This window comes from Onychostruthus taczanowskii, unplaced genomic scaffold, assembly GCF_017590055.1.
Source record: "Onychostruthus taczanowskii isolate IOZ18803 unplaced genomic scaffold, ASM1759005v1 scaffold84, whole genome shotgun sequence".
NCBI classification, from domain to species: domain Eukaryota; kingdom Metazoa; phylum Chordata; class Aves; order Passeriformes; family Passeridae; genus Onychostruthus; species Onychostruthus taczanowskii.
In genome coordinates this window covers 1,311,192-1,330,124 of record NW_024506332.1, presented here as the reverse complement: position 1 = coordinate 1,330,124, position 18,933 = coordinate 1,311,192, and the positions used below count along the sequence as shown (strand labels likewise).

The window sequence follows — 18,933 nt, the reverse complement described above, 5'->3', positions numbered from 1 at the left end:
GCCGGTGTCGTGCCTCAGTTTCCCCAAGCTGGGAATCCGTGACCCCGCACCCCAGGGATGCAACACTGAGGCTCCAACGCTGCCGTGAGCCCACCTGGGAGCACCCCAAGACGCAAGAACCCCCCTTTGACCCCCAGGTGGCCCCAGCAGCTTCCCTGGGCCGTATCCTTGGAGGAACCGCGCTCCCTAAGCGGCTTTAGGGGATTACAGGCAGCCCCCTGGCCCTCGCTGTCCCCACCCAGCCTTCCTTCTCGGCTGCTTTCAGTAATCGTCTCGCAGGCAGTTTTACGGGGCTAATCCAGCCACCTCCACCTAATCTGCTCCAACACCCCTGCCTGCCCCGCAGAGCCCGGCCCGGACCCTCCCGCTGCCCTGGGGAGACCCCCGAAATCGGGCAGCAGCCAAGGGCTAAAAATACAGCTGGCCCCAGGGGCGAGGGCAGGCAGGATTGGGAGCGAGGGGATTGATGCCAGGGAGCAGGGGCACCGCGGGACAGGCGGGCAGCCGGGGCCAGGGGAGGCCACAGAGGCACCTTGTGCCACCTCCGCGCCGTGCCGCCCACCGCGGTGGGAGATGAGCCCCCCGGGAAGGAGCCGGGATTGCCGGAGGGATGGGGCAGGCAGAGGGGACGATGCAGGGATGTGTCCCGGGTGTCCCGGCTGCTGCTGCCACGCCGTGGGGGACGAGGCTACTGCAGGGATCCCGGCTCTCCGGGAAGTTTGGGAATGTCACCGCGGCCTCGGGGACATAAAGAGGGTGGCAAAAGACCCTGCGAGGAGCATGGGGTGGGAGTTCCAAGGATGGAGTTCCTTCCAAATGAGAAAATGGTCTCGGGAAGCTTCCCTGGAGGAACTGGGGGATGCTATCCAGGATTCTGGAACCAGAAATGTGGGGGAAAGGCTCTGGGAGATGCCTGGAGGGAGTCTTGGATGGATCCCTGAGGGTACAGCTTCCTTCAAAGGAAAAAATCTCAGGAAGCTTTCCTGGAGGAGTCTGGGGATGGTATCAGGGATTCTGGAACCTGAAATATGGGGGAAAGGCTCTGGGACAACTCCTGCTTCCCAAAGTCTGCAACAAACATTTATTTTTCCAGGTACAAAACCCTCTTTTTGGGAGAGGGGGATGTTAAAAGCCTTGTGCTGCCCAGTGCTCTGGGCTCAAGTATGGGGGTGTCAGTCTGTGTCTGGGGGGGGCCCCAGGCAGGGGCCATGGCTTTGGCTTCAGAGGGACAAGGCACATCCACTCCTGGCTCCCAGGGGAACGGGAATGTTGTGAATAAGGCACCATGGCAGCAGGAGAGGGGGGAGCCTGTAGTGTTCATGGCATGGGGGAAAAGGAGGGGCCAGACCCCACAGGAGAGGCGCCAGCACCGAGCTGGGGGGTCTGGGAGTGGGGGGATGAGCTGCTCCCCCCTCCTCGAGGGGCCACATGGAAGGGATTTACAGTGCGAGGATCTCTGGGGGCGCAGGAGCCTCCCCAGGGGACGCAAGGAGCCACCCTGGGAACACAAGGAGCCACCCTGGGGACACAAGGAGCCTCCCCAGGGGACGCAAGGAGCCACAGCTGCCTCCTGATGCCGCAGCAGCAAATTCCTCTCCAGCCTCCTGGCAGAGGTTTCCTGGCATTTTCAGCTGTCCTGCTCTGACACAGCCGCTCTCCTCCTGGCCCGGCTGCGCAGGAGCCGCGAAGAGCCCTGGGCAGGGAAAGGGACAGGGACAAGGACAGTCAGCACCCCCTGACACAGCCCCACCCCACACCCTGTGTCCTCCTCCCACGTCACCTCTTTTCCTGGGTTCTTCCTCAGGGTTCTCAGGCTCTGGCTGCGGGACAGAGGCCTGGGATGCCGGCGTGGGGACACTGAGGGGGACACCTGCGAGTCCGACCACAGCTCCTCATCGTCCGACTCGCTCTCGTAGCGGAGGCCGGCGCCGTAGGCTGGGGACAGAGGGGACACACCAGCTCCAGCACGGCCACCGTGGGCTTTGCTGGGCCCCCCCTCTCTGTGACCCCCCAGCTGCTCACCCAGGGGCTGCTGGAGGCTCTCCTGCTCCTCCAGGTACAGCGGGTCCTGGAAGTGCACGGGGGCCTGCTCGGGCAGGGAGCGCAGGTCCTGCATGCTGAAGCTGCGGAGCCGCCCGGCCAGCGCGCCCTGGCTCTGCGTCGGGGACACAGAGCGGGCAGATCAGACCCTGAGCAGGGGACGTCACCCTCTCCTGTCACCCTGCTGGGTGGGGTTTCCTCCCGGGTACCTTGGTGGCCGCCTGCACGGCGGCGGTGGCCGCCAGGTTGAGGCCCCTCTTGCCGAAGCGCAGCGCGGTCTCGTAGCCGCGCTCGCGGGCCCGCACCAGGAACGCGTCGATGTCCTGAGAGACAAACGGGGACATGCTGGCACTGCAGGGTGCTGGCCTGGGGCATTGTCACCTCCAGGGGCATGGCCACCTCCTTGGGCAATGTCACCCCCAGGACATTGCCATGTCCCTGGGTATTGTCACCTGCCAGGGCATTGTCACCTCCCAGTGCATCCCCATGTCCCAGGGCACTATCACCTCCCAGGGCAATGCCATGTCCCTGAGCATTGTCACCTCCCAGGGCATTGTCACCTTCCCAGTGCATCCCCATGTCCCAGGGCACTATCACCTGCCAGGGCAATGCCATATCCCTGAGCATTGTCACCTGCCAGGGCATTGTCACCTCCCAGTGCATCCCCATGTTCCAGGGCACTGTCACCTCCCAGGGCAATGCCATGTCCCTGAGCATTGTCATCCCCAGGGCATTGTCACCTCCCAGGGCATTGTCATCTCCAGTACAATGCCATGTTCTGGGGCATTCCCTGAGCACTGTCACCTCCCAGGGCATCGCCATGTCCCTGGATATTGTCACCTCCCAGGGCAATGCCATGTCCTGGAGCATTCCATGAGCATTGTCACCTCCCAGGGTATTGTCACTCCAAGGGAACTGTCACCCCCCAGTGCATCCCCATGTCCCTGAGCTCTGTCACCTCCCAGGGCATTGTCACCCCCCCAGTACATCCCCATGTCCCTGAGCATTGTCACCTGCCAGGGCATTGTCATCCCCAGTACAATGCCATGCTCTGGGGCATTCCCTGAGCATTGTCACCTCTCTGGTTATTGTCACTCCAAGGGAACTGTCACCCTCCCAGCGCATCCCCATGTCCCTGAGCACTGTCACCCTCCCAGTGCATCCCCATGTCCCTGAGCATTGTCACCCCCCAGTTCATCCCCACTCCCTGAGCACTGTCACCCCCCAGGACAATGCCATATCCTGGGGCATTCCCTGAGCACTGTCACCCCCCAGTTCATCCCCACTCCCTGAGCATTATCACCTCCCACGCCGTGCGGCAATGCCACATCCCCGGGGTATCAGCACCCCAACTCGAGGGGGGGCTGACCCCCCCCCAACAGGGCAGGAGGACCCCCAAACCCCAGCAGTGTGTACCTTCTCCCTGCGGGCCAGCGTGGGGTGCACGAAGCGGCGGTAGAGCAGGCTGGCCCCCCGCGTGTACGGCGACAGCAGCCAGATGACAAAAGCCATCTTCACCTCGTAGTAGAAGGGGAGCCTGGGCGAGAGGGGCAGGAGATGGGGGGTTCTAAAGGCACCTCATGGTCCCCCCACACACATCTGGGGGGTCTGGGGACAGCCAGCGTCTCCCCAGGCTCACCAGGAGATGAGAAGGTCGGTGAAGGTCTCTGTGGCCATGAAAAGAGCGAAGACGATCCAGTACATCATCCACCGGACCTGGGGGGCCACGGGGAGCACATCAGAGGGGGCTGGGGCTGGGAAAAGGGGGGCTGAACCCTGGAAGGGGGGGCTGGAGACTAGGAAAAGGGGGACTGGGAAAAGGGGGCTGAACCCCGGAAAGGGGGACTGGAGACTGGAAAAGGGAGGACTGAAATCAGAAAGGGGGGCTGGAGACTGGGAAAAGGGGGACTGGGAAAAGGGGGCTGAACCCCGGAAAGGGGAACCAGGAAAAGAGGGGACTCGAGCCCCAAGGAAAATGGGAGGACTGGAGCTGCAGAAAGCGGGAGACTGGAGCCCCAAGGAAAAGCTGCAGAAAGGGGGGGGACTGGAACCCCACGAAAAAGGTGGGGGGGTGACTGTGGTCCGGGAAAAGAGGGGACTGGAACCACAAGGAAAATGGGGGGACTGGAGCTGCAGAAAGGGGGAGACTGGAGCCCCAAGGAAAAGGAGGGTGACTGGAGCCCCAAGGAAAAGGAGGGTGACTGGAGCCCCAAGGAAAAGGGGGATGACTGGAGCCCCAAGGAAAAGGAGGGTGACTGGGGTCTGGGAAAAGAGGGGACAGAAGCCCCAAGGCAAAGGGCTCCCCAGGCCCTTGACTCACGTATTCCCGGATGTTTTTCGTCTTCACAGCCTTGTAGGAGGCGTAGGCCGGGTAGAGCATCCCGAAGAGCAGCCTGTAAGGCAGGGAGGGGGTGAGGCAGCGCGGCCAGCCCGCCCAGAGCAGCAGCAGCCCGGAGCAGCAGAGCCGCCGGGCCCAGCGCCGCAGCCCGGCCTGGAGCCCCTCCGGCCCGCGGGGGCCCGCAGAGCGGCCCGGGACGCTCCGGGGAGGCTCGGCCATGTCGCTGCCGCGGCCCGGGACCGGCCCGACCTGTCCGGGCGGGGCAGGGCTGGGGCTCGCTCCCCGCTGAGGGAGGGCAGCGGCCCCCGCCACCCAGCCGGCGTGCCTGCCCTGGGAGCCCGCGGGTGGGGCGCGGAGCCCCGGCACCGCAGCCGTGCCCAGGGCGGGCTGAGGGGGCAGCAGCAGCTCAGGGACCCCTTTGGGGGGGGCATTTTGGGGAGGGGGGTGATGGTTACCCCCGTAAGGAAATTTGGGGTCGCACCCCCAAACCCCGCCGGGGGTCTCTCAGAGGAGCCCCCGGGGCCGAGCACGGGGATCTCCATGAATGGAACAGCGGCAACAGGGGATCCCCGCGACCCCCCCACCCCCGTTACACCGCCCGGACCCCACTCACTCAATCACCCGGCTGAGGATCCAGGACACCATGGCGCTGCCGGGAGGGGCGGGGCTGCGCCCCCCTGGAGCTCCCGAATCCCCCCGAACTCCCCCAAATCCCCCCCGAACCCCGAGGGAGCGAATCCCAAAAGTTGAAAGTTGCAGCAACCGAGCCGCGCATGCGTTGTCCGGGCCCCACCGACCGCTCTTAAAAGGGCAACGGAGCTTCTTAAAAGGGCAATGCCCTTAAAAGGGCAACAGAACCTCTTAAAAGGGCAACGGGGCCCCCTAAACGTGTGACTCACGTGTGGAGCGTGGAGCTTTATAAATTAAAAACATTTTATAAATTCCCTAAATATATTAGATATCAATATATTTATATAATAGCTAATATATTTTTATAATATCTAATATCTAATATCAAATATCTAATCTATAACATATAATAAATAATAATATGTTGTATATTATATATTATGTTATATATTCTATATTGCATGTCATATATTCTATGTTAATATAACAATATTATAATATTTATGTATAATATATAGTATATAATATCTAATATCAATATATAATATATATTGACTATGTATAATATATGATATATCAATATATAGATATATTATATCACTATATATTAATTATATATAAAAAAATATATATTACATTTCAATAAGTATCCTAAACATACCTAAAAATGCCGTGTTTTAAATTCCCCATATATATCAAATATCACTACATTAATTGCAATATATTAATATGTAATCTATATTAAATGCTCCTTAATACATAACATTTAATTCCCTAATATATTTCTTTTTAAATATTAAACCACACAATTTTTAAATTAATAAACTGTAGGGAAAAAGGGGAGAGCCTCTCTAATTGATGTTAAAGGATTTTTTTGGGGTCTGGAGGGGGCGTGATGCTCTTTTGGTGCTCTGAAGGACGATGGGGATCACTCCACTGTAAGAGTGGAGCTCCCAAAAAAATAAAAGCTGCTGGAGTCGCCTCTCTGGCCACCTCCCCCTTGGCCCTGCAGCCCCAAGAGTGACCCGGGGTTCCCCAAATTCCCCATCCCACCGTGGAAGTGCCAGAACCTTCCTTCAGTGCTTTCACATCTGCTTTTTCCTGCCAGGGAAACTGAGGCAGGGACGCGTGGCAATGCCCTGTTTGCTCCCCAAACCCATCCGTGCCCCGGGGCTGCCTGTTCCCCAAGAGAGGATCTTTATTTGTGAGCTTAATTGGTGCTTTTTCACATGCAGATTTATCCACCTGGAGCCAGGGAAAGGCTCCCCTGGAAAACCAGTCCAGCGGGGACTCCCCTCCCTGGGGAAACACCTCCTGCTGCGGGACGAGGTTTCTGCTGGAAAAAACACCACCTGTGGGGCCTGGAGCACCCAAAAATGAGGAATTCCCTCTCCCTGGGGCAGCAGAATGTCAGGCACCGAGGTGGGCTGAGGTTTCTGTTGGAAAAAAAACCAGATTTGGGGGCAGGAGCACCCAAAAATGAGGAATTTCCTCTCCCTGGGGGAACAGAATGTCAGGCACTGAGGTGGGCTGAGGTTTCTGTGGGGAAAAAACCCCACATTTGGGGTCAGGAGCACCCAAAAATGAGGAATTCCCTCTCCCAGGGTGAGCAGAATGCCAGATGGAGCAGGCACCGAGGTGGGCCAAGGTTTCTGCTGGAAAAAGACCTATGTGCGCCCTAAAATGAGGAATTCCCTCTCCCCGGGGCAGCAGAATGTCGGGTGGAGGAGTCACCAAGGTGGGCTGAGGTTTCTGCTGGAAAAAGACCCATGTGCACCCTAAAATGAGGAATTTCCTCCCCCTAGGGGAGCAGAAGGTTGGATGGAGCAGGCACCGAGGTGGGCCGAGGTTTCTGCTGGAAAAAAACCCATGTGCACCCTAAAATGCAGAATTCCCTCTCCCTGGGGCAGCAGAATGTCAGGCACCGAGGTGGGCTGAGGTTTCTGTTGGAAAAAACCCCACATTTGGGGTCAGGAGCACCCAAAAATGAGGAATTTCCTCTCCCAGGGGCAGCGGAACGTCGGGTGGAGCGGGCACCCCGTGGCTGGAAGGACACACGGGCAGGGCTGGGGGGCACAGTGTGTTTATTGGGGGGGTCGGTGGGCACGGGCGCCCCGCTGGCACGCTGGGTCCTGCCCGGCAGCAGGGCCGTGGGCACGGGGAGCTGCTGGGAATGCACGGAGAGGGACAGGAGCTGCTGGCCTGGAGCATTCCACTGCCCACTGCTGCATCCACCTCGGGGCATCCTGGAGCATCTCCTCATCATCCTCGGGGCATCCTGCTGGCCTTGGAGGGCCCCATCATCATCCTCAGCATCCCATCTGCATCCTCAGAGCATCCTGGAGCAACCCATCATCATCCTCAGCATCCCATCTGCATCCTCAGAGCATCCTGGAACACCCCATCATCATCCTCAGCATCCCATCTGCATCCACCTCGGAGCACCCCATGCTCCTCGGGCCATCCCACCACATCCACCTTGGCCATCCCATCCACTTTGGAGCCTCCCAAAGTCCCTCGGCGTCCTGGGAACCCCCCACCCCTCCTGCCACACCCGTGCCCGCTGTCACCCCTCCTTTCCTGCCACCAGCTCCCAGCCCATGGCCCGAGCAGACAAAGACCCCCCCCAAACCCTCTCCACCCCCCCAGGGGTGCAGCTCTGCAGCGCAAGGGGCGTCCCACCCTCCCTCCCCGCATCCCACAGGGTGAAACCGGGAGCGCCGTGGGGAAACTGAGGCACCGTGGGGCTGGGTGAAGGTGGAGGGCTGGCACAGGGGGCGGGGCAAGGGGTGGCGGGCACATGCATGTCCGGCGGCTCCCCGGGTGCCAGCTACAGGCTGAGGTCCACCACCACATGCCGGTACACCAGCGTGTTGGCCTTGAAGCTGGGCGCCAGCAGCAGCTGCACGTCGGCCGCCGGCACCGCCCGGAACGCCCGCGGCGCCTGCACCGACAGCTCCTGGAACTTGGCGAACTTCTGCTTCTCCTCTTCCCACAGGTACACGTGGGTGAAGGAGAAGTCGCTGCCCAGCGCCAGGTACTGCCGCTGGCCCACGGCGAAGGGCTGCATCACCATGGAGCCGCGGGACGGCAGCGTCTGCACCTCCACGAAGCGCTGCCCCTCCCAGCGCACCACCTTGGAGTCGCCGATGTAGCGGCTGAGGCAGAGGAACTGCTCCCGCTTGGCCCTGAAGTGCTTGACCATCTGCACGTCCAGCATCTCGCCCACCTCGCCCTGCGGCACGAATTGCTTCTGCGCCCGGCTCCACTGGTAGATGACGGGGGCCTGGGAGCTGCTGGAGATGATCAGCCGGGGTTTGCCGTCGTTCTCCACGTATTCCACGTCGGTGTCGCGGTGCCAGGCGTGGAGGGCTTGGTGGGAGTAGAAGCCGTTCTGGTTGAGGCGGTAGAGGCTGGTGGAGCCCGCCTTGGAGCTGTCGGCGATGACGAAGTACCAGTCGCCCTCGATCTGGAAGGCCTCGATGTCGTTGGGCTTGCGGATCTTCTGGCTGTCGATGTCCTGGATCTTGATGAACTTGTCCACGGCCGTGTCCCAGCGGTAGATGTAGGAGCCACCGAAGAGCTGCGCCACCACCACGTAGAGCTGCTCCTGCGCCACGATGGGCTTGCAGTGCACCGCCGAGTGAGCTGGCGGCAGAACCACGTCACACCAGGGCCAGGCCTGTCCCAGGGCACCCCAAACAGGGTCCCAGCCCAGGAGGGGACCCCCGGCCCGGTTCCTCACCGGGGATGCGGTCGAAGTCGCGGAGTTTGCGCTCCACGTAGTCCCACTTGAGGATGGAGCAGCTGCTGGCGCTGGGCTGTGCCAGGGCCACGTACAGGTCACTGGCGTAGGTGAAGGGCTCGGCCGACACCGCCTGGAAGGGCAGCACCTGGTGCATCACGAAATCTGGAGCAGGGAGAGGTGGCAGTGAAGGTCTGAACGCCCAGGAGCGAGCTGATGTGTGACAGGTGACAGGTGACAGCGGTGCCTCACCCGTGGTGATGCACTGGAAGTCACCGAGCGCCAGGTCCCGGATCCGCTGTCCCTCGAACTGCCCGGGGCTGCTGCAGAAGACGGCGGGGACCGTGGTGTTGGTGCTCTCCAGCCACTCCACCAGCCACTTGATCTTGCAGTCACAGGCCAGCGTGTTGCCACGGAGGTCCCTGCCAGGGATGGCACCGAGTCACCCCCAGCACCCACCGGGATGTCACCTCTCCCCAGCTCAGTGTGCTGGGGATCCCTGCCAGGGATGGCACCGAGTCACCCCCAGCACCCACCGGGATGTCACCTCTCCCCAGCTCAGTGTCCCAAGGGTCCCTACGAGGGATGGCACTGAGTCACCCCCAGCACACAGCACCCTGCCCAAGTGCCAGCCCCTGGGATGTCACCCTCTCCCCAGCCCGCTGTCCCCAGCGCTGTGGCAGCCTCACAGGTCACTCAGGATGTCCAGCGGCTTGAAGAGGTCCCGTGGCAGCGTCTGCAGGTTGTTGTTGGCCAAGGACCTGGGGACAAGAAGGGCTGTGGAGGTGACGCATCCCTGAAGGGACAGGGCCACCCCCACAGTGTCCCCCCGGTGCTCACAGGTGTGTCAGGGACTTGAGCCCGCGGAAAGTGGCTTTGGAAAGCGCCTGGATGTCGTTGTTCTCAATGAACCTGGAAGGGGAGCAGACAGTGACGGGGCCATCCCGAGGGTCCCCGTGTGCCCTCCCTGTGCCCTCCCTGTCCCCGTGTCACACACAGGTACTGCAGGTGCGAGAGCCCGGCGAAGGCGTTGTCCCCGATCAGCGTGAACTTGTTGGAGTTGAGGAGGCTGCAAGGAGAGAGGGGAGGGGTCAGCGCCGGGCCGGGCAGGGTGGGCACCAGGGGGGCACCGGGATGGCCGGCGGGGGGCACGGGAGACCTACAGGAACTGCAGGGAGGGGATGTGGGCGAAAGCCGCCTCCCGGATCTCCGTGAAGGCCGCGTTCACCATGGTCCTGCGGGAGAGACGGAGCTGCAGGAGAGGGGACAGCTCTGCCACCCCGTGTCCCCCAGCACGGCTCTGTCCCCTGCTGCCTGCCAGGGCAGCCCGTGACGGGTGCTGGCGTTGGCAGAGGGACCCCAGCAGCCACCCTGCCCGGTGTGGGGACACGGAGGAGACGAGGTGCAGGGGGCTGGCACCCACCCCGGGCTGCCCCTGCCCTGCGGCAGCCCCTGGCCCGGGGCCACGTGCACACACACGTGTGTGAACACACACAAACAGGTATGTAAGCACACAGAGGCAGGTGTAACACACACGCAGCCCCTGGCCCGGGGCCACGTGCACACACACGTGTGTGAACACACGTGAATGGGTGTGCAAGCACACACACGTGTGTGAACACACACAAACAGGTATGTAAGCACACAGAGACAGGTGTAACACACACAAACGGGTGTGCAAGCACACACAGACAGGCGTAACACACATGAGCAGGTGTGTAAGCACACACAGACCGGTGTAACACACATGAACAGGCGTGTAAGCACACACAGACAGGTGGAACACACACAAATGGGTGTGCAAGTACACAGAGACAGGTGTAACACACACACAAACGGGGATGTAAGCACACACAGACAGGTGTAACACACACAAATGGGTGTGCAAGCACACAGAGACAGGTGTAACACACACACAAACGGGTATGTAAGCACACACAGACAGGTGTAACACACATGAGCAGGTATGTAAGCACACAGATACAGGTGTAACACACACAAACGGGTGTGTAAGCACACACAGACAGGTGTAACACACACAAACGGGTGTGCAAGCACACGCACACAGTGTAAACACCCGCACCTGCCACACATCCCCGTGCCAGGCTCCGGGGCACAGCCCTGTCCCCAGGGACCCTCCACCATGACCCCCCTCCGTCGTGTCCCCTTGAGGCTGTGGTCGCCAAGGTCACAGCCGTTCCCCTCGGGGTTCTGGTCCCCAAGGTCGCGGCGGGGACAGGCTGCAGCCCTGCTCTGTCTGGCACTGATGGATGGCTGCGTGTGCCAGCACCGCAGGACACAGGGACATGTCCCCGGCTGTCCCCAGCCTCCTCCTTCCCCCGGAGCCCCCCGCTCTGACCGTACCCCGCCCTGCCACGCGTTCCCCCCCGATGCAGCACAGCAGGGGTGTCCCTGTCCCTCCAGGACCGCCCGCAGCCCCTGCCAGCCCTGCACTCCTGCGATGTGACGCTGTCCCCATCGCTGTCCCCACCCCGGCTACTCACAGCGAGATGACCTCGGGGGGCAGGTTTTTGGGCACGGCCTTGGAGTCCACGCAAAATGCCGTGTCCCGAGTGCAGGAGCAGGTCGGGGGGCAAGGGGGAGGCCGGGGGGGCCGCCGCCCCTCCGCCGGCAGCCAGAGCCAGGCCACGGCGAGGAGGAGGAGGAGGAGGAGGCGAGCGGGGAGCTGGTCCCTCGGCATCCTCCTCCCGCGCCGCAGCTCCATCACACCCTGGCCTGATCCCTGCTTGATCCCGGGAGCTGCTCCAACGCCGCTGTGCCCGAGAGCTGCGGAAAAACCTTTTCTCCTCTCTTTTTTTTTTATTCCCCCGGGGATCTCAGGGTGGAGGAGAAGCGGCGGAGGCTGCGGGTGCCTGACCCGCGGCTCTGCAGCACACCATGCCCGCTGCTGCGGGAGGGACGGAGGGAGGGAGAGAAGGAGGGAAGGAAGGAGGGAGGGAGGGAGGGATGCTGCTGAGTGACAGCGCCAGCATCCCCGTGCACGCGTGTCCGTGCGCGCGTGTCCCCGGCAGCGACCAACCTCGGGGTTCCACGCGGGGGGGGGGGCGGCCACCGGGCCCCCGGGGGGGGGGGGGGGCGGCCACCGGCGGCTCTTGGGGGGCGCAGAATTGGGGGACACCACAGGGGTGACGCCCCCGCAGCGGCTGCCCCAGCTCGGCGCTGCAGCGCTGCCCCCCCGCTCCTTCCCCTGCCCGCGGTGGCCGCAGCGCTCTGGGCACCCATCCACGCCGCCCCGGGCACCCGGCCGTCCCAGGCACCCATCTCTCCCATGCCAGGCGTCCATCTGCGCCGTCCCTGGCACGGAGCCCGCGGGAACAATGAGTCCAGCCAGCTCCTTCCCGGCCCCGGGGGGGCTCACACAGCTGCCCGTGCACAGCCAGGGGTGCAGCCCCCCCCGGGGACGTGCTGGGGGTGCTGGGGCCCCTCCTGCCACAGCCCCGCGCCGGGTGTGGAGGGCGGGCACTGCCCGCTGTTTGCCTTGGCACCCCCACCGCTGCAGGGCAAATGCCACGGAAGGGCCCTCGGAGGTTTTGTGTCCCCTCCCTGGCTCTTCTGCGGGCTCAGCAAACAGCACAAGTGGCACTCGGCAGCTGGAGTGGCCCCAGCCTTCCCCGGCCACCCGGGATCCCATAAATGCCCCCGGGCCCGGGCTGGCAAAGGAACAGGAGCACACGGAGAGATGGAGGACAGCTCTAAAGAGGCGCTGATGGAGGAGGCACCTCCGGTAAGGAGCACCCACCACCCACCCTGGGCGTGGGGCTGAGCCCCCGCTGCCATCCCCGGCTCTCCCGTGTCCCCAACAGAGGTACACGGAGTCCCCGCGCCTGCCCTGCATCCCCCACGAGCTCAAGAGCCTCTTGCTGATGGTGGCGCTGGTGGTGGTGGCCCTCGTGGTGGTCAACGTCACCTTCCTCCTGCTGGGGCTGCACCTCAGCGAGTCACACGCCGAGACGGTGAGGGCAGCAAGGGACCCCGGTGCCACCGGCCCCGGGAGGGGCTTGGGACGGCACCGCGGCTTTGTAGGACGGGGCGCAGCCCCCGCGGATCTCCCTGAGCCCCCTCCCCCTGGCAGGTGCTGCGAATGAGCATCCACGGGCTGGACGGCGAGGGGAGCCCCCAGAAGCTCGCCATGAGCCAGAAGGGAAGGAGCGGCACGTTCGCGGTGCGGGACGGGCTCAACGGCTCGGCCGCGGTGGTGTACGACTACAGCAAGGTGTGCGGGGACACGGGGACCGAGCCACGGCCGCAGGACCGCGCCGAGCTGAGCCGGCTCTGTCTGCCAACAGCTGCTGGTCGGCTACAGGTCCTGGCGTCACCGCGCCTGCTACATCACCCGCGTGGACAAGGACAACTTCCCGGGGCTGGACGCTGTCACCGAGACCTTCCAGCGCCGGCAGGTGAGCGGTGACCACCCCGCCGCGGCACCGGGCTCAGCACAGCCCAGCCCCTGGGAAATGTGGGGCTGGGGGTTTGTCCCCTCTGGAGGGGACACTGTGGCTGCCGAGGGCGGCTGCTCTGCTCCTCTCTGTGTCCTGCAGGATGAGGACGTTGGGGACAAGGCCGTGCCTCTGGCTGACCGCTCCATCCTGGGCACCACCATCAACATCCTCTGCAGCGCCGTCCCCGTGTTCTGGGCGTAGCAGCAGCTCCAGCGGGATGGGACAGCGAGACGGGGATGTCGCTGTCCCCCACTGTCCCCTCCCAGGCGGGATAGCCGGGAATCTCTCCTCGTCCTCCTCGTCCCCATCCCGGGGACAGCCACCCCGCCACGGGGGTGCTCCTCCCACTGTCGCTTGGCACCGCGGCTTTCCCGCTGCTCTGATCCTAAGAAAAGTGGGATTTGCTTTGGGATTTGCTTCTGTCTACAAAGTAAAGCCTGTGCCCCCGCCTCCAAGTGTGCTCTTGCCCTTCCTGGGTGCTGGGGACAGGGACACGGTGTCTCAGGGATGTCCCCTTGTGGGGTGCAGGGTGGGGAGGGGAATCCCTTATGTTGGGAGGGATCAAACACGGGGGGACAGCAGCAGAAATGAACACGATGCTCCCATTGTCCCCACCTGTGTCCCCCCAGTGTCCCTATCTGTGTCCCCCCAGTCTGGAGGATGGAGGGTGAGGAGGAAGGAGCCACCTCTGCACTTCCTCCCTTCAGGAAATGTTCCCAACCCTGTCCCCTCCTCATGCAGGTGGGGACAGAGGGACTGTGCCACGTCCCCAGTGGGAACCAGGGGTTACCACAGACACCACAATCCCCTTGCTCCATCTCCAGCTCCCCCACATTCCCATCCCCATCGTCCCCCTTTTCCCAACCTTTCCAGCCCCTCTTGCCCCCTCATCAGCCGGGAGCAACCTTTGGGGCCATTTCCAAGTGCTGCACTGAAAAACAGAGGAGCAGCATGGCTGGGAGGGGAAAAAGAGACCCCTGGAAGTTGATTTGATCTTTCCAGAGCTGTAAACTCAGTATTGTCCCCAAAGTCACTGACACAGGCAGAGAGCAGGGTCACAGCTCTAGAGGGTGACACTTTGCTGGGAACAGGAGGGACATTGCAGGTTTCCATGTGCTGACTCAGAGCCAGCAGCTCTGCTTCCCAAAAAACCCTGACCGTGATAAGGAGCTGGGTCAAGAGGGTGCCATGGGCCAGGAAGGTGATAAGGGCTCCCATGGGGACAGAACAAACAGCCAGGAGCCACTCAAGGGACTCTCGTAGCCCTTGACTCCCTGGGAAAAGAGGCAGCATTCACCCCCCAGTCGGTATTGGGGGTGTTGGGGGTCTCACGGGTGGTTGGAGGGGTCCCAGGTATAGGAGGGGCTCATGGATGAACAAACCAAGGCTCAGCAGTGTCCCCCTCCCACCTGAGGGGGACATTCCAGAGCTGGGACCCCCTCACCCCAAATGAGTCCACACTGTGGGCACCTCTGCCAGCACCCAAGGCCACCAGCAGCGGTGTCCGAGCAGCCCCAGGAGCAATGAGGGACAGGGACACTCCCCACGCCATGGTGACCCCGTTCCCACCCCATCCCTGAGGATTACAGGAAATTTTTAATGTCCTGTTTGTTCCTTGCCACATCAAGCAGCTCCAGGTGCCCGAGGTGGCAAAGGGACACGAGCCAGCTCTGGCCTCGGGCGCAGCCACAGCCGGATGCTCCACCCTGGAGGGTTTGCTTTGGCCCTGCCACCTCGCTCCTGGGCAGCAGAGAAGTCCCTGAGCCTGGGGACAAGGGTCCTTGACCCAATGGCCTCGGAGCCTCTCGAGCAGCAGGTTCCCAGGGGGATCCAGCTGGGAGTGGGCGCTCAGCAAACACCAGTGGAGTGGGTCACATGCCAGGGCCTGGCTGCACCCCAGGGCCACCAAACCCTTCACAGGGTCCCCACCCCAGTGCCCCAGTATAAAGTTCCCAGTCCCTGCAGCCAGGCTGGGCTGGGAATGGGAGCAGGAGGAGGAGGAGGAGGAGGAGGCAGCCATGGAGAGCAGCATGAAGCAGGTGGTGCTTGAAGAGGAGGTGAGTCCCTGCTGGGTGGCACTGCCACACCGCGGTGTCCCTGCAGCCAGCTGGGCACGGGGCTTTGCCCAGTTTATCCCAGCAAGGCACCAGTGCCCAGGATGGGGGTTTGGACCGTGACATGCTGCATTCCCAGTGCCCAGGGGCAGCGGGATGCCAGCTGCAATCCCACCCCCAACCTCCCGCACCCCCCATTTCCCACCTCCACCCCCTGAGCCCTTCTCCCCCCACTTTCCCGCACCCCCAGGACTCGGGGAACGGCTGCTGCTGCCCAGGCTGCTGCTTGCCCTGCGCCACGTGCTGCGCCAAATGCTGCACCAAATGCAGCTTGTGCTGCGCCAAATGCTGCTGCCTGCCCAAGTGCTGCCAGTGCCCCAAGTGCCCCAAGTGTCCCAAGTGTCCCGGCTGCGCCAGCTGCTCCGGCTGCCTCAAGAAGTCGCTGTGCTTCGTCCCTCGGCTGCTCTGCTACCTGCCTCGCAAGCTCCTGAGCTGCGGCCGCCTCCGCTGCCTGCTCATCGTGGTGGTCGTGCTGGTGCTGCTGGTGGTCGTCATCGCCGGCGCCCTGCTGATGTGGCTGAGCGTGGAGCAGCGCCACGCCGACACCGTGAGTGGGCACGCCCATGCCCGGGGGAAGGGAAGGGGCTGCTGCAGGTTCTGAGATCCCCCCTCGGCCCCCTCCAGGTCCTGCGGGGCGGGATGTGGGCCGGACCGGCCTGGGAAGAGGACGCGGCCACTTTCTACCTGGACAGCGGGGACGGGAACGCGGCCACGGTCATCTACGACTACAAGAATGTGAGTGGGGGTCTCTGGGGACACGGGGAGGGGGAGATGGGATGGAGCTGACCGGGGTTTGGCTTCCAACAGCTGCTGGTGAGCTACAGAGCCCGGCTGCACCGCGCCTGCTACATGACCCGCGTGGACAAGGACAACATCCCGGGGCTGGACACCGTGGTCGAGACCTTCCAGCGCCGGCAGGTGAGGACCTGGCTGGGCCGGGGGGGTCAGGGGGGCTCAGCGCCTTGTGCAGCCCCTCCCTGAGGGGAGGAATGATGAAGATGATGATGAAGAATGTCCTTTGTCCCCCTCTGTGCAGGCTGAGGACAGGATCTCCATGCCCCTGGCTGACCGCTCCCTCCTGGGCACCACGGCGGGCATCCTGTGCAGCCTCCTCCCTGTGTACTGGGCTTAGCCCGCGGGGTGGGCAGGGGGCTGCGGGACCCCCGCCCACCCGGCAGCACCCCCACAGCGCCAGCTTTGCCTCGCAGCACCCCCGACAGGCACAGCCCCACTGGGAGCATCGGCAGCTCCTCTGCGGCCGCCCCCGCGCCCTCCACCCAAATTTTGGGGTGCGGGGGGTGAGGAGGGGTCAGGGGGTCGGCGCTGGGGGGGCTGCGGGCGCGGGGCCGGGGGCGGAGCGGGGGTGTCTGCGCTGTGCCGGGGGACAGCTGGTTTGTCACTTAAGTCTTCTCAGCTTCGCCAAACTCAAGTGCAAAAATGAGCTTAAAAAAACATGACATTTAAAGAAAACACAATTCTCCGTTCCAGTTCTTCACTCCCGCCAGCTCCCGCCTTCCCCCTGCCTTAAAAACGCCTTGAGGGGCTCCGGGCTTGGATTTTGGGGGAATTTCTGTCGAAGCCACGGCCTGGGGCTCATTGAGGATCCCCCTGAGCGTGGCTGCATGACCTGAGCTGGCCCAGCCAGGCTGGCCTGAAAAATGGGTCTGTGCTCTGCCAGGCTGGAATAAAGGAGAAGGGCAGGAACCAGGTCTGGGAGCTGTTCCTGGAGACAGCCTGTGCCGAAAGGACAGCGATCATTAGCACTGGGGTGATTTAGGACAGGCTGCTGGGATCAGGAGTTATCAGGATCAGGCATGATAAGAATTGGGAGTTATTGGGATTTTCAGGATGAGGGAGCTGGTGTTGGGATCAGGCGTTGTTAGACTGAGGTGTTATTAGGACAGGAATGCTGGTACTATTAGGGTCAGGAATTATTAGGATCAGGAATCATTAGGATCAGGATGTTGGTGTTATTAGGATCAGGAGTTGTTAGGAATGGGATATTGGTGATATTGGGATCAGGCACTATTAGGACTGAGATGCTGGCTCTGTCAGGATCAGGAGTTACAAGGACCATGATTTTACTGGGATCAGGCTTTATTAGGATGGGATTCTGGCATTATTAGGACCAGGAGTTATTGGGATCAGGACATTGGCCTGGGGCTGAGACAAACACGGAGCAGCCCATCCAATCCCCCGGGAACGGGAGCCCACCAGCCCCAAAGTGAGGACCACCAGCCCCCCACTGCCCCCACACCTGGCTCCAGCCCCCTTTCCCCCTCCTGGCACCAGGGAAGCTGCTCGTGCTGGGAAAGCACAACTGCAGCTGGCTGGGAGCTGGGGCAGCCATCCAGGGCCTCCTGCAGCTCCGGGGTGTCCCCTCCCAAACCCTCCCTGACCCCCAGACTCCCTCAGCCTCCCCCCAAGGCCGGAGCAGATGGAGGAGGTGACAGAAAGTTGGCAGGATCAGGTCCTTGTGCAATAATTCCGGTATCCCGATTTTCAGAGGTTTGCGGCACAGTGGGGACCTCGGGGGTCCTGGCAGGGGAAATCAGAGTAAAACCCCCCAGCAGGTGCTGGGAGTGGGGGATCCCATCCCTGGGAAGAGGAGCAGCCACCCTCCAGCCCTCTGGGTTGTGTCACAGTGGCACAGGGGACAATCCCGTGCCAGTCTCTCATGCACAGGGGTCTCCCTGGGGGTCACCGATCCTGGTTCCATGGGGGAAAGGCACTGGGAACACCCCGGGCTGCTCTTTGCTGTGGAGGTTTTGGGAATAAAAGAGCTGAGGATGGCATCCAGGAATGCTCCTGGCAGCTCCCAGTGTCCCCCACCCTCACGGCTGTGCCCGTGCCAGGCCCTGGCATCGCCCACCTGACATTCCAGGATGCCAAGGAAGCCCTGCAGGGCGGGCAGGCTGAGGTAGGAGCGCTGGAATCCGCGTGCCCGTGCCAGGTGACATCCACCCAGGGCTCCTGGCATGAAGACATTCCCATCCTGACTCTCAAGCCGACTGGGATGCCCTGCTCCTCTTCTAGGTAGGGCTGCAGCTTGCAATGCTGGTGGCCGGCGGCCTCCAGGCTCCCAGGAGCCGAGCCTGCCGTGGGAAAGCCGGGCTGGGAAAAGCCTCCTCGGCGAGGCTCAGCTCCCCCGGAGCGCTCCGTGAGAAAGGGGCGATCTCAGGGTGGAAAGCAACGGCTGGACCCTGACATCATGGATTGACATCATCCAGGGACTCGGCCCGCAAACATCCTCCCCAGCCCGAGAGCAGGATGGAAACAAGAAGTATTCCAAAGGCTTGTTTGTCTTCCTGGGAGAAGGGCTTGAGGTGGGAGTGGAATCCAGCAGTTGCTCCCCAAATTCCCGTCCCTGGGATGCGCTGTGTGACGTGAGGGCGGGGGCAGAGCGGGGACACGGAGTCGCTTTTGCAGGGTTTATTTATCTGCTTTGAGGAGGAAAGTATTGCTGGATGTGGGTTTTGCAATAAGGGAGAAGGAGGAAAACATCCTGGGACGATCCTGATGGGGGAGGAAAAGGACACAGAGATAAGGGTGAAGGAAACTCCGTCACTCCTGGTGGGAACCAGGCAGGCCCTGGATGCAGGGGAT

At 62.3% G+C, this 18,933-nt stretch overlaps 3 protein-coding genes across 3 annotated transcripts; 1 reads left to right on the top strand and 2 right to left on the bottom strand.

Annotated features, from left to right (window-relative positions):
- Positions 1-1,057: 1,057 nt before the first annotated feature.
- REEP4 (receptor accessory protein 4) lies at positions 1,058-5,129 on the bottom strand. Its single transcript, XM_041424827.1, has 8 exons — positions 4,992-5,129; positions 4,361-4,433; positions 3,680-3,756; positions 3,457-3,577; positions 2,250-2,363; positions 2,023-2,155; positions 1,781-1,935; positions 1,058-1,693 (listed from the first exon to the last, which is right to left on the bottom strand). The coding sequence occupies exons 1-8, from the start codon at positions 5,021-5,023 to the stop codon at positions 1,628-1,630; spliced, it is 771 nt and encodes a 256-aa protein (XP_041280761.1). The 5' UTR covers positions 5,024-5,129; the 3' UTR covers positions 1,058-1,627.
- Positions 5,130-7,763: 2,634 nt separating this feature from the next.
- LGI3 (leucine rich repeat LGI family member 3) lies at positions 7,764-11,522 on the bottom strand. The gene is made up of 8 exons (XM_041424844.1): positions 11,258-11,522; positions 9,917-9,988; positions 9,751-9,822; positions 9,594-9,665; positions 9,443-9,514; positions 9,006-9,175; positions 8,754-8,918; positions 7,764-8,656 (listed from the first exon to the last, which is right to left on the bottom strand). Exons 1-8 carry the CDS (start codon positions 11,476-11,478, stop codon positions 7,839-7,841), a joined length of 1,662 nt encoding a protein of 553 aa, XP_041280778.1. The 5' UTR covers positions 11,479-11,522; the 3' UTR covers positions 7,764-7,838.
- An 822-nt stretch (positions 11,523-12,344) lies between these two features.
- SFTPC (surfactant protein C) lies at positions 12,345-16,797 on the top strand. Its single transcript, XM_041424729.1, has 11 exons — positions 12,345-12,498; positions 12,578-12,727; positions 12,847-12,987; positions 13,061-13,171; positions 13,313-13,413; positions 13,843-13,880; positions 14,978-15,270; positions 15,518-15,874; positions 15,952-16,062; positions 16,135-16,245; positions 16,364-16,797. Exons 1-11 carry the CDS (start codon positions 12,454-12,456, stop codon positions 16,457-16,459), a joined length of 1,554 nt encoding a protein of 517 aa, XP_041280663.1. The 5' UTR covers positions 12,345-12,453; the 3' UTR covers positions 16,460-16,797.
- The last annotated feature ends 2,136 nt before the right edge of the window (positions 16,798-18,933 follow it).